The sequence below is a fragment of the Sycon ciliatum genome, chromosome 10 (genome assembly GCF_964019385.1).
Source record: "Sycon ciliatum chromosome 10, ocSycCili1.1, whole genome shotgun sequence".
NCBI lineage: Eukaryota > Metazoa > Porifera > Calcarea > Leucosolenida > Sycettidae > Sycon > Sycon ciliatum.
In genome coordinates this window covers 10541858-10555818 of record NC_088652.1, presented here as the reverse complement: position 1 = coordinate 10555818, position 13961 = coordinate 10541858, and the positions used below count along the sequence as shown (strand labels likewise).

Below are 13961 nucleotides of genomic sequence, written 5' to 3'. Positions count from 1 at the left end.
CACAATGCACTGCAACAACAAGGCTGTGGTAGATTGCATCCGCTCCGGCACATCCAAGTCACCGCCAGTGATGACCCTGATCAGGGAGCTGTTCTTTGTGTGCGCCCGCTTCAATTTCACCATCACTGCTGCTCACATTGCTGGCCAGTCTAACTGCATTGCCGATTCGCTGTCTCGTTTCCGCATGGAGGAATTCCGACGTCTCGCCCCAGCTGCTCAAGCACAACCAGACCGAGCAGTGCTGCCATTCCAGTCGATGTAATATAGCCTTGACATACAGGTACCGATTGTCATTGCTAAATTGCCGTATTGAGAACCTGCGTTGGATTTCATCCATCTGCATGCCTACCTTTATCCATCTCGTGCCTTAATCACTTGTTCTTAGCTCTCGTGCATTGGTGGTGAACGCTTGCTGGGGTGCCGTGTGCTGGTTTTCTGGGAACAGCTTCCTTCAACTGGTTGCTTTGCTGCTACTATCTCTGCTTAAAATTGCATACTATTGGTCGGCTGTTTGCGACGCCAATCAGTAGTCATTGCACCCGGTCGCGGGTACTATTGCCGCTCAAGCATGAGCGATTGCTTTGGCCGTTTGCAACGCCAACTGCTTCACCCTGGTTGGCTGTTTGCAACGTCGATCAGGGAACTTTGCACCCGGTCGCGGGTACTGCTGCAGCTCAGTCGTGAGCGATCACTTTGGCTGTTTGCAACGCCAATCGCTTCACCAGTTGATCGAAACCAGCACACTGGTGTACCCCAATCATCCTTGTGCGGTGTTGTGAGAATACGTGGGTATGCATGCAGCTTTGCTCTGTGACTTTCCATTGCATGTAGTCACTTGGCTCTCCCATTTCCTATACACTGCTCTGATGCATTCGGGTGCAAGCGCTAAATGTTGGGTTAGCTTTTGGGCTAACCCTAGTTAGCGATAAGACCGATGCGCTGCTCTCTATCTCATGCTAGCTGCGATCGAGCTGGCTTTACACGTGCACTCAACTGCTGCGCATGCGCGCCCAAATCGCCTTGGGTAGCTCTTGCTGCGCTGACTTTGGCTTGCGCTTTCCTTTGCAGTGTCACTGAGCAGCAACCGGAATTTGTTTGCCACCCACCCTCCCATTCCCACATTGTATAGGTGGGAACAGCTTCCTTCAACTGGTTGCTTTGCTGCTACTATCTCTGCTTAAAATTGCATACTATTGGTCGGCTGTTTGCGACGCCATTCAGTAGTCATTGCACCCGGTCGCGGGTACTATTGCCGCTCAAGCATGAGCGATTGCTTTGGCCGTTTACAACGCCAACTGCTTCACCCTGGTTGGCTGTTTGCAACGTCGATCAGGGAACTTTGCACCCGGTCGCGGGTACTGCTGCAGCTCAGTCGTGAGCGATCACTTTGGCTGTTTGCAACGCCAATCGCTTCACCAGTTGATCGAAACCAGCACACTGGTGTACCCCAATCATCCTTGTGCGGTGTTGTGAGAATACGTGGGTATGCATGCAGCTTTGCTCTGTGACTTTCCATTGCATGTAGTCACTTGGCTCTCCCATTTCCTATACACTGCTCTGATGCATTCGGGTGCAAGCGCTAATTTAATTTAATTCCCGTAGCTATGCAGAAGACGTTACTTCAGTAACGTCTGGCGCTAGCCAGGGTCCACACAGCTTAAATTTGGTATTTGTTTGTTTGTGTGTTTGTTTGTGTCACGCCTGGCGCTATCCGTATCTGACGGCAAAAAAGCATAGGATGTTATAAATTTTTCAATTCTCCTATTTTTTTTTTCAGGCATATCCAGGGATTCGAACCCGCACTATCGCCCTGCATGCATTCCCCCATACACTTCGCATTCATACCCATTCTTCCAAGTTGCTTCACGTTATTATCTTGCGTTTGAAAGCCCTATTTGAATATTGCGGGCAGCTAGACGGTGTCGTATTACCCTCGATCGTACCTGTCCCGTACCTATCCCCTACCGTACCGTGCCATCAAAGACGGCTGGCCACAATGCATATTCAAATAGGGCTTTCAAATGCAAGATCACAATGTGAAACAACTTGGAAGAATTAGTATGTATGCGAAGTGTATCGGTGGATGCATGCAGGGCGCGCGATAGTGCGGGTTCGAATCCCAGGTTATGTCTTTAAAAAAAAGGATTTTTTTAAAGAATTTATAACATTCCTATGCTTTTTTTTGTCTGGGTCATCAAGGCAAAAAAGCATAGCGTAGGGCCCTGAGCTTCCAAGCTCTCTCGTTTATGTAAAGTTAACCTTTATCCAACCAGTGTTCCTGTATGACAACATGTGTTTCGTCAGGCGAAATTACTGGTCAGTCGGCGACACGCATTTTTCACAAAAATTTGCGTTTCACCTGCTGGGAGAGTATGCGTGTACTCGAGTCTCATCCTGAGCACGTTTTTTTCTTCTTTTTTTCAGCTCCACTATAGCTGTATTTTTCATTGCAATGCCGTCCTCGATTGTTGTGTTCGTTTTTCAAACGAAGTGGACATTCAATCATGAAGGCAGAGGACATAGGAGCCTGATTGGAGTTTCTCATGGCATAGGACGGCCACACAGAGACACTTTGGGATTTTCTGAATCTAAAATACCGTACGCACAATGCTGAGATCAATTTGTGCGATATCAAATTGTTTGTGATCTACCACATCGAGCAGAACGGGATCCAAACAGAAGCTTACCGACGGTTAGGCTGCCGACCTGACTGGACAAATGATCCCTGCCTTCACCAGACGCCAGAAGTCGGACACCATGTCCTTTGTCGCGACGTCCATCTCCAAAAAGAACTCTATCTTCGTCGTGAAAAGGCTTGAAATACTCAATATTCAACCGAGATTCGCGGTCTCACCCTTTCTCAGATTGAATCATTTTTTGTTGTAGCAGTTGCAGGGCAGTTCCACGCCACTACTTCAACAGGGGATGGCTCCAAAGCATGCCTGGAACAAGCCATATCGAGGTTGCAAGCCACCCCTCTCAGCAAGAAATTCGAAATTTCAATGGTGGAAGATATACTATGAAGAGAATTTCAAAAAGTATGTTTCGCGGAGCGATCGCTCAACCTACGTCATTCAAACTTTGCAGGATGGTTCAGACGTACATGCTAGGCATGGAACCACAGGGGATGATATCATAGCTGACGCGCAGAGTCACACACAGCATATTTGTGTGCACAGATACTAAATTAGTGGACGTCGTCATCTTCTTCCCGCTGATCTCAAATGTACTATGACGTGCTATTTCGCCTGACGGGAGCGTCTCTTTCTCGTTACTAACTGGGTACTGTTTATGTGGGGAGTGTTTTTTTTCTTCTCGATAAGTAAGGAGTGTGTCGCAGACAGCAGATATAGATCATTATGGGTAATGAACATATGTGGCACTGGTGGATAACCAGTGTAGGTGTATATCTGCTAAAAAGAAAATTACGGTTTTTAATTTTACGGGGTGGGGGTCTTGAGTCTTTCATCCTAGCCCAGGTGGCTTTCCTTCAACTGCACAAATACTTACAAATGATCAAGAGATGTCAAGTTCGCAAAGACATTATCCGGTAAGAAGGAAAGCGGATTGTGGTCGAGGACTCTGCATACATACAGACGGAACATTCAGTAGAACACGGACACAAGAACTCACGCAGGATAACCTCCATGACGGATGGGCTAGAAATGGTGAAGGTCCTGTGCAAGTGTGATTTGAGGCATCGTCTCCGAATCAAGGCAAGCAAACAGTTTTGCGAGGGTGGGAGGCGGGTAAGCAGGACAGGTATAAGGTACTGTCATCCGTGAAGGTAGACATTGTAGAATGGCTAAGATGTTCGTAAAGTTGCAAGAAACCCCAGATGCAAGGAGGACTAACCTATTCCTACGCTGGAATTGCACATGCAGTTGCTGCTTAGTTTTTTTCTCTCTTCTTCATCCAATGATAGCGAGTCAATATCGTTACCAGCGTCATCTCTAAATTCCCTGCTATCCACAGGACAGGCACTCCTCTCAAAGTTTTCAAACAGACCCAGCACCCTCACGGCTTCCATGGCTTTCTTCTCTACTTTCATTATGCTCAGGAAAGAATGCATGGAAGCATGTGGCTGTCAGGTAGATGCATGCACTTCGCATGCTTGGTTCTCAGTTTCTTTTGCATGTGGGTCATGCCTGGGGCTTTTCCTGCTGGCCACCACATGCTTCAGGGACATGGGGCCAAAGTTTGAAGGCCAGACTCGCAACATAACTAAAGTTATGATCTCTAGTAGTGCATCATGTGCAAAAAAAGCCGAAAGGATCAAGATGTTTATGCGGGATGCAGTTGTGTGGCGGAAACCTTATATGTACGGTCATAGACAGTGGACAAGAAACCAGGGTGTTAAGTGCGGAGCGTTAATACTTACAGTTTGGTGAGCTTTGGTACATTGTTGAAAGCTCCAGGCCATATCGTCACTATTTTGTTAACACGAAGAGTTCTGAACGTTTTAAAGCAGAGGACGGAGTACACACGAGTCAGAAAGGCAAACTGGAAGAGGATTTGAACACAATTTTTCAGACTAATTTGTGGGCTACTTTCAATGTATTTCAGAACACAACAAGAAAACGTGAGAGAGTTGTGGCCTGAGTTTCGCACACAAGTAGGCAATCATCAGACTGATTTGTGATCAAACTTTGCAGTTTGGTATCCTTTAGGATTAACCACAGGCGTGCAAAAGGATTCGCTGCACGACACACCCATTTCAAACCTTGAACAAAAATTCATGGTTCGCGTGATACTCGCCTGAAGGCCGAGTTTTCCATTTCTGTATTAACGCCACCACTCCCATAAATGAAGATGGCATCATCGTATTTCCCTCCCAATCTGTTTTTGAAGATCTGTTGCAGCTCCACATTTTTTTGTCTTGCTGTGTACTGTAAAAGCCATAATATTGTTGATATAAAAGGAAGTGCTAATTCTAACGAGTTAACAATGAGAAATCTGTCATTAATATCGTTATACATAAATCGATGCATATACTGTTGCCGTTGAGCATTGAGAATGAGTGAGAATCGTTACCTTTCGTGAACGTAAGCCAGTCAATTTTAGGAGACTGTTATCTATGGGCCTCGTTAGAATAATGGCTTTTACAGTAGCCTCAGCTCATTAGACATCCTTAGCAAAAGTACGATAACGCTAACTTTTACGGTACTCACTCCCAGCCGTGACAAAAGACGTTATCGGATAACGGAAAAACGTTACAGAGCTCAAAATAACGGGCCGACGTTCGTTATGGAAATTCTGCAAAAAATGCAAAAACTCGCATTGTTTTGTAACTGGCGGGAGATAAAAAGCACGTCGTGCAGATCGAGATGAGATCGAGAGTCGAGATTGCTTCCTCTTGTGACATTTAGCTTTTTTGGCGAGTTTTGCCTTTCAGTTGACAATTTCTGCGTCCTCTGCTTCGTGCCTTTCTCCCTCTATTCCATCTGGGAAACAAAGGACCAGTTCCACGGCACTCCTGAGGAAAAAATTCATCGGCCTCTCCCAGACGTGCTGGAGCTGGAGAACCCTTACAGTCTTCGGTGCTGCGTTTAGGAAAGGGTTTCCAAGGACCTGGGAACAGCGAAAACTCATTTTCGCCGTGCTTTTGCTATTCCAGATACCTCGCCAAGGCAAGGTATTCTTTCGGAACGACAGCAAACTAATCCCTGGTTCAAAATTTTGAATTTCCCGCATCTGTTTCCACGAAAATTCATATCGCCATGGTTGTCACGACTACTTCGTCTCAACTATAACGTACTTTGTGCTAAGGGAAAAGTCAGCTTGAACGATCCGAAGTACGGAAAGGTTTGCGTTTACGTTAGCGTTTTTTTAGCTAAGGATATCTATTCTCACCACCGACGCTAACATGACTCGAACACCGGTTGCAAAACACGTGGCCTCACCTCATTCACACCACCGACGCAAGCATGTCTCGAACACCCGTTGCAAAACACGTGGCTCTTGCCCATAGAACTCTGTGTGATGCTGCATTTTCGAATCCAATCCTCCTTGAAAGGAAAATCTCTGTTCTTTTTTTGCGGGTGCAGTCTGGGTCACAGTTGATGACTTCCTCTTTCGACTACAAGTACATGCAGGGGAAACATGAGGAAGAACTCTGAAGATCAAAGCCAAGCGGCATGCAGATTTCTACTGTCGAACGAGTTGCACTTGTGGATAGGAGTGCTTGCGCTGTTTACTACGTGCCATGTGTACATGCAACGGATCTAATTCGAGGAAACGCTGAAAAATAGTCATAAATAAAAGGAGAAAAACATCGATTTCAATCTCGGGATTTTGGCGAGACATTCCTGGACCCCGGGACAAGCACCCTATTCCCTGGACTGTCCCGGGAAACCCTGGATGGTTGGAATGTATGCGTTTGGAATTTCTCCTTGATTGAAAATTTGGCAACCAATATATGTGCGCTGGTACATCCAGGCTGGCATACTAAGCACATGCGACGTCATCAGGCCCTCGCTCGGCGAAATGCAAACGGGATTTTGGTTTCGCTCCGAGCTGGGTTCGACACCAGTTTGTTCAGGGCCGGAGGCAGCTTCCGCGGAGCGGTGCGGCCGAAAGTCCATCTTTATGGGGGTGTGGGGTCCTCCCCTGAATGTTTTTGGAATTTAGACGGCAAATCCTGCACTCTGGGCAACTCCCTTTACAAAAATCATACATCGAAACTATACTAGTGGCGCCGGCCCTGTTGTTCCTCGTCTCAAGACCTTTCCAGGAAGCTCAAGATCATGGAATTCGTCCAAGAGTAGGTAAATTCATCGATCCTTGAACAGCTAGTACTTTCATGGGAAAATGAAACTTTTAGAGGTGTTGACGTGGGGCGCGTTCAGGTAGCGTCATGCTAAAGAGGTTAATTAATTAAGATATGTTCTGTTTGGGCATATCCTCAGACTCCCTCAAGACACGCCTGCCACCCTCGCTATGCGGAGTTACCTCACCTGCGGGGACAAGGTATGGCGAGGGCGGCCACGGACAACCATTGTGTCCACACTATCGGCGGACCTAGAATCAGCAGGACTGACTGAGGAGTCTGAGGAACTTGGCAGATCTGGAGCACCTGCGGACTATCGCCGCGGACAGGCCTGCATGGCGCGAGCTGTTCCAGGATGTACGCAGTAACTAACGGATGGGACAGAGGCATTGTACAGATCCCGTGCATTTAGCACTTACCATCGACCATGAGTTACAAACCTATCGCCGTTGTCTGTTATTCTTGTTATATTTTTTGATCTTTCGAATAGATCCTGTGCATTGAGCACCTATCAACGAACATGAGTTATGTGCCCATCGCCTGCTGTCTTACATTTATTTTATTTATTTATTTTTTTTATTTTTCTCTCTGCCCACTCTGCCTGTCTTCTGGCACACGCGGATACGTGGACTTACTGTTGACGTAAACGGGGACGTGCGTATAATAATAATAAAAATGTTCAAAAAGAGATACAGTTTGAGCACTCTGGCAAGGTACCTTCCGGCCTGATTTAAATCTGGCCAGGGAATATAAAATTTTATTTTTCGTTGGTATCAAGTTCAGCTTCATTTTCTCTGTGCTGCGCTGATGAGTCCACAAAGGACGAAACAGTTCTCTCCGCAGATTGAGAAAGAGATAATGCAAACTAAAGAAATCCTTGCAACTCACAGTTCAGTTAGTTGGGGAAATTTTGAAAACGTACCCTCCGGAACACTAGTTATTAGGCAAGATTGAAATGTTCTGCAAGAAAGAAAGATGCCATGAAGAAAAGAGAAGAGCTCGATTAAGACCCACAATAAATACATGATCTGTTGTCTCGTTCAGGTTTTTTTCGCTTCCTTAGCTACGAAAGCGAGAAATCTCAGTTTATACGTAGTATTAACTGTAGTTAACAAGCATGTAATGCTCTCTCAGCGCGTGCCCGGCCCGCCTGCGTTTACTGCACATAGCACTCCATATTTACCCGTAGCGATGCCGCTACCTCACACTGCATTCCACATCTACCCGTAGCGGTGTCGTTGAGCTGCCCACGCACACCGCTGTGCACGTGACACGGGCACAGTTCGCGCCACGAGGGAGCGTGTTCCCCTCTAGCTCTGTCGGCAGCTGAACCTACCAGCGCATCTGACCCCATATGTGCATACACTCGTGTTCTTTGTTCCTGTTGTTGCTTACCACTCTCACTTGCTGTTTGCTCCAACACTAGCTCTTTGCCAAATTTTCCCCATCCCAACCCACCCAATTTGGCGTGGTACTAGTATCACAGTACTCATTACCACATACTATCCGAGTCATGAATAAATTAGGAACTCACGGAAAGGGTGGCATTCACATGGAGTGGGTGGCTGCAAAGCACCCCGTAAGCCTTTGAGCTGACACCCAACTCCAGGTTACCAGCCCCTCTGCATTCGTCCTACCATGCAGATGTCCGGGTGTAAGCGTAACCCCGTTAGCAGCCTACTTCCACATCTGTCCTACCATGTGGAAGTGCGGTGTAAGCCTAACCTTGTTAGCGGCCCCCTCCACATTCGTCCTACCATGTGGTGGCCTGGGTGTAAGCCTAATCCCATTTCCCCCGCATGAGTTCCAGTCTAGCCCAAACCTTGTCTTCAATGTCTGTGTGTGCAGTGGGATGCAGTGGGATGTTAAATGAATTTAAAAGTAACAATGAATTTGACCCCCCCCCCCCCCTACACACACGCACTCATCTCTAGAGCATGAGGTGATCCCTCTTCCTGCAGTCTGTGCAAAACTGGTCTGCTGTTATGTGTCCATGCGGTCTTGGTGTCATTCGAGATTAATTAATTGATTGATTTATTTATTTTATTGAAAAACCACAAACCTTCAGACATGTGAATGTGCACATGATATAGTTTACATACGTATGTATCGAGAAGGCAGCACAGAAACGGCAGTGTGCTCTAACGACCCTTGTTGTTTAGACCGGGATCAATGAAATTGTGCTCTGGTCACTCTTTCCTTTGTTTTCATCACTATTGATTACTCAATCAATTTATTTTTGCTCGTAGAAGAGGCATCAGTATGCTTGTACATCTAAAGTGTGCAATACTCCGGCACACACGGTACATACAGAATGTCGAAGGAGCACGTCGGAACTAGGCAACAGCGTGCCTTTGTTGCGCTCTGCACCTTTTTTCCCAATGCGCCTATGTTACCGCTCCACTTCCAAATTGAAACCAAGACTGTACAATATTTGGAGGTAACAATCAGGGAAATCGACTGCTTGTACTGTTACGGTAGTTCTGACGATATTGGTACGATAGTTCTGGCGATATTATTTATTTGATTGTATTCTTACTTTGTAGCCGAGTCCAGGCTTGTTTGAATAGTTAGCCAAATTCTCCGCCGAGTTCTAGTTCCCTAGCTTCTCTAGGAATTCTAGCTTCGAAGAGATTCAGATTCTTGTGCATTAATATTTTGTCCTCAAACAAATTCCTCATCTTGTGCATTTTGTTCTCAAACAAATTCCTCGCAGTATTTGCAGTAGTCATGCGCTCTTTGATTTGTTTGACTCGCGTGTGACTTTACTTTCTTTTCTTTTGTCATGTATGACGTATCGGTATGACGTGAGTGTGTACGCACTCTGTTTATGACCACGTGACTGCATGCTCACGTGGAACTACAGTCAGTAGGCTAGTGCATTTTAGCAACTGCAGCGATCCAATCTTCTTGCTGCAGCGCTGTTTCTTCTTCTTCTTCACTTGTGTATTTTCTTTGGTCGCTGCACTAGTTTGTTTTCAATGATTACAATGATTACGCGTCAATGGACGACATGGTCGCCATCTTGTGCAGGTCCTTTTTCCTGATGGATCGTGGATCTCGTGGAAAAAGAACAGTTTCTTTTCTCCCAATTTTACTACTATTTCAATATTTCAACTCTCTTGATTCCTTGTTGATAGTTGTGGCTCAGTGCATGTACGAATGTGCTGGAGTGCTAGCTGGAAGAGACAGAGAGCAGAGTAGTGGAGTAACAAGACAAAGTAGAGAGCATTCACCAATGCCCCGCTGATGCATTCTTTTCTTCCGATTATCATATTCTTTCCTTCTTTCTTTCTTTTTATTCTCTTGCCATGGCTGGCTAGCGCCCCCTCCTTTGTATTGGCTTCTGCCATTGGATATCACTTTAGGGTATCAGGGTCCCGAATTTATTTTTATGTATTCTCTCACCCACGTTTGCAACGGTTGTCGGTTGTAGCATGCCAATGGTTGGATGCAGGGGTGGTTAATAGTGTAGTAACAATACAGTAACAGCGTGTTGGCTGTAAGCGTTATCTCCGTTCATCTCAAGAATGCCTTTGTTTGAGACAAAAAAGCAACGCCGCATCAGCAGTGGTCCCGAATTTATTTTTATGTATTCTCTCACCCACGTTTGCAACGGTTGTCGGTTGTAGCATGCCAATGGTTGGATGCAGGGGTGGTTAATAGTGTAGTAACAATACAGTAACAGCGTGTTGGCTGTAAGCGTTATCTCCGTTCATCTCAAGAATGCCTTTGTTTGAGACAAAAAAGCAACGCCGCATCAGCAGTGTCCTTTTTCAAATGATTACTCGCCTCTTGCGCTTGTCGTACTTGCTGATCATCATCCACGCGTGGTGTTTGTACATGCAGCGCAGTGATAGCTTCCGCTTGATGTCGTACCTTTGCATACTGCACCTACATGTAAGTCCTAACGCCGTGCACCAGTCTTTTTGGCTAGTTTCCTGAAAGTCCTTTGCACGAGAGTTTCCCTCAGGACTTGGTGTGTATTTTTGATTAGCTCCCTTTCCCGGTCCTCTGTGAGCTTCAGAGTGTATCCGCCGGGTTGGTCTCACTTTCTGGAGATGTCTACATAAGCTGCAGTTTCTTCGTCAGCGATTTGTTGGTGATAACTCTTCACTAGGCGCTGTACTGTGCAAGCACTGACACTCCAGCTCGCTAAGTCCGTTTTCAGCTTTTCTATATCTCCCCGCAGTAAACCATCCTTGACACCAGACAAATGGAAGTAGGCAGAAACTGTATTCTCTAACCGTTTTCGCTCTGAAATGCAAACATGCCTACCTATTTTACGGACTGGAGCGGAGGTTGCAGTGTTTTCTTGCGCTGACGGAAGTGTTCGTCGGTGGCAGCTCCAGTCGAAATGACTCAAATGAACCGATCGCAACTTCTGTGGTGGTTTGTGCTGCCATGTCGCCGGATGCAATGGTCAATGATTATGTTCGGAGGATGAATCGGTGGTTCTATGCCGTATGACATAGGCAGAAAACCGACAAATAAAGGGTGAAGATATGCGCCAATTTTAACTTGGCGGACCAAGTATAGTCTTCAGTCTTGAGATTCCATTGATAATGATGACGAGAACACGTTCTCTGCTACACTTTATTCATTGTTATGATTGTGGTATGAGTGCACCTGTAGTTTTATTCAATGCATTATTTAGATTATTGTTTCCACATCGTCTTTAAAAAAAATAATAATAAAAAGCCTACGGATAAACCCATATGCACAGCATACCGATCAACTTTGAATTTTCAAGACTTTGCGAATACTTGAATCAAAAGGCCTATCAGCATTAGAAACCTTTCAGCTGTCATCTCGAGACACGCGAAGGCCATACGAGGTCCTGGAGCGGAGTCATGGCGCTCGAAGGAAGATCACATCTCAAGTTTTTTTTAGCGTATAAATGCACTTCAGCTGGGGATTCATTTTCATGTGTACATAGCCAGCCAGGTGTTGTGACTCAATCAGGCTACGAACATTCTGGCTTCTTTGCAAAACATCCCAGCGCTCTGCAAAGAAATCGAGTGAACTGCACTGCGTTATAACAGGTTTTCTCGCAATTTCGAGGCAGAGGATTTGAGATGTTCCAAGTTATTAAATTGTCATCACAACATTCTTGGCTTGCTTTTGCCTAGAGTGTGTTCGATTGACCCTTTTGGATGATAAAATGATCACATACCGTAAAGTCGCGGATAAAAGCCGGGTTTGCATACAAGCACATTGCGGATAGAGGCCTGAAAATCAAACGGGTCAAATGCATATAAGCCTGTCGGGCGTAGAAGCCTGGCTTCTATGCAAGCGCGGGTCGGGTGGGTCAAGAGTGCATGCGCTATGTATGGTGCGTAGTAAAACTGCCGCCATACCGGTAGTCAGTGGTAAATCTACGTGTGTCGCGCAGAGAAGCATATGCATACAAGCATGGCAAAAATATGGTTTTAGTGTATCAGGGTCCAGTTATTGTCACTCAGGTTCTGAGCGGCAAGGTTAAAGGCACGAACTGTCTTTGAGCGTGATTCGAGACGAGGAGAAGTGGTACAAGCTATGAAGCGTGCAGCAGACGATAGTGGCGCGGAGGACGTGTAACTTGCTTGAATTTTCGGCTGAGTTGCTTACTGATAGGGGTGAAAGGGGTGATCCGGGTAACCCGGGTACCCGTCTGTTTAGTTGCTAATCCATTAACGAACGAGTACCCGATAGTCTTGTAGGATTGTAGGGTACAGTATTAGAAGCTTGCTTGTACAGTTGTACAGTTCAGTGCACAGTTTTGAGTGTGTTTTTCCTCGTTCAATCCTGCTACATATCACGGTATCCATTGTAGCTGCGACATTATTTCGACTGCTAGCATGTAGCGCAGTGATTGTGCACACTGTGCTCGTCACGGTGTAGTGTACTTGTATGACTTCGCATATCCTCCTGGCGTGAAATCCGGAAGGCTACTGTCGCAATTGTTGCCCGAAAATCTCTCTCCTATCAGAATGCCTGCAAAAGACATGTTGCGCTTACGATCACAAGCAAATGCAACGTTTTTGGAAAAGGTATGGCAGATAAAGGGTACCCGATAACCCGCCCGTTAAGCCAGACACCCGTTTGTTACCTTAAGGGTAACCGTTTCATCCCTACTTACTGACATGTAAATTATCATGTACATAGTGTTTGGTGATCGTGACTTGCTTCAAATATTTGTATTTTCTTCCTGAGACAAGTGTGAAGATAAGCGCCAATTGTAACAGGGCGGACCAAGTATCATAAATAGTAACAGGATCTTATACACTTGGAGCGACAAAAACAAGGACACAAGAAATAAAGTAACAGATAATTGATAAAAGAGATACAATGGCAAGTGATAAATACACAGCTGAGAATATGATGGGACATTCAGCAAACATAGCACTTTATAATGTGACGAGAAAGCGTTCTTGAACACTTTATTTGTTGCTATGATTCTGATCTGAGCATGGCTATAGTTTTTAACATGAAAAAAGTACCCACATTTTTCCATGTTACAATTATTTCCTTGGCTGGCCATCTGAGTTCTACAGTTTTTTTTGTTGTTTTATCGTTTGTTTTTACTTGTTTTTAGTGTGTTGCCTCAATAGTACAATGTACTACTCCAACGGGAGTCAAACAGAAAACAAAATACCTGAGGGTCATCAGAAAGGGAGTGATAGAGAAAAACGTTTTTTTTTTGGTTGGTTGACTTACATGGAATCCATGGCATTTCCAGGTGTTGGTAAGGTTTTTAAAGGGTGTAGATCCATAATACTGGTACTAAAATAAGACCTGTACATACAAACATACAAAGGAAGTCATACCAAGGAAGACGGTGCGAATGCCAACGTGTGTGTGTGTGTGTGCGTGTGTGTCGCATTAAGGGGGCAGCCTACCCATAAATTTCATATGGCATTCAACTGACCGTAACTTTGGTGTTTCTCAATGGATTTGAGTGAAATTTTGACCACACACTCCTGCCACTATGATGGCCCTCAGGACATGATTTACAAGTTCTTGCGCCTCACTGATGGGCTTTCCAGGCCGGAAAAACTCAAATTTCCGGCATAGTGCCACAGTGTGCGAGCCACCGAGGAGCCAAACAAATGCATTTACAATTTTTTCACATTTCCGTGCCTATTCTGTCCGTGCAACCCCACCCAAACCTAAAACAAGTCCAGAAGCAGCCATGGGTGGTGGGGTAGGG

The 13961-nt window shown here is 45.6% G+C and overlaps 1 protein-coding gene across 1 annotated transcript in view; it reads right to left on the bottom strand.

The window, feature by feature from the left end:
* LOC135826638 (sushi, von Willebrand factor type A, EGF and pentraxin domain-containing protein 1-like) overlaps nucleotides 1–13961 on the bottom strand; it is a 55810-nt gene that overhangs the window by 38061 nt on the left and 3788 nt on the right. Inside the window, exons 2-5 of the mRNA XM_065339241.1 lie at nucleotides 13469–13546; nucleotides 7658–7729; nucleotides 4382–4453; nucleotides 3511–3582 (exon numbers count right to left, since the gene is read on the bottom strand). Of these exons, the coding sequence (XP_065195313.1) occupies nucleotides 3511–3582; nucleotides 4382–4453; nucleotides 7658–7729; nucleotides 13469–13546 (294 nt within the window). The remainder of the gene's footprint in view (nucleotides 1–3510; nucleotides 3583–4381; nucleotides 4454–7657; nucleotides 7730–13468; nucleotides 13547–13961) is intronic.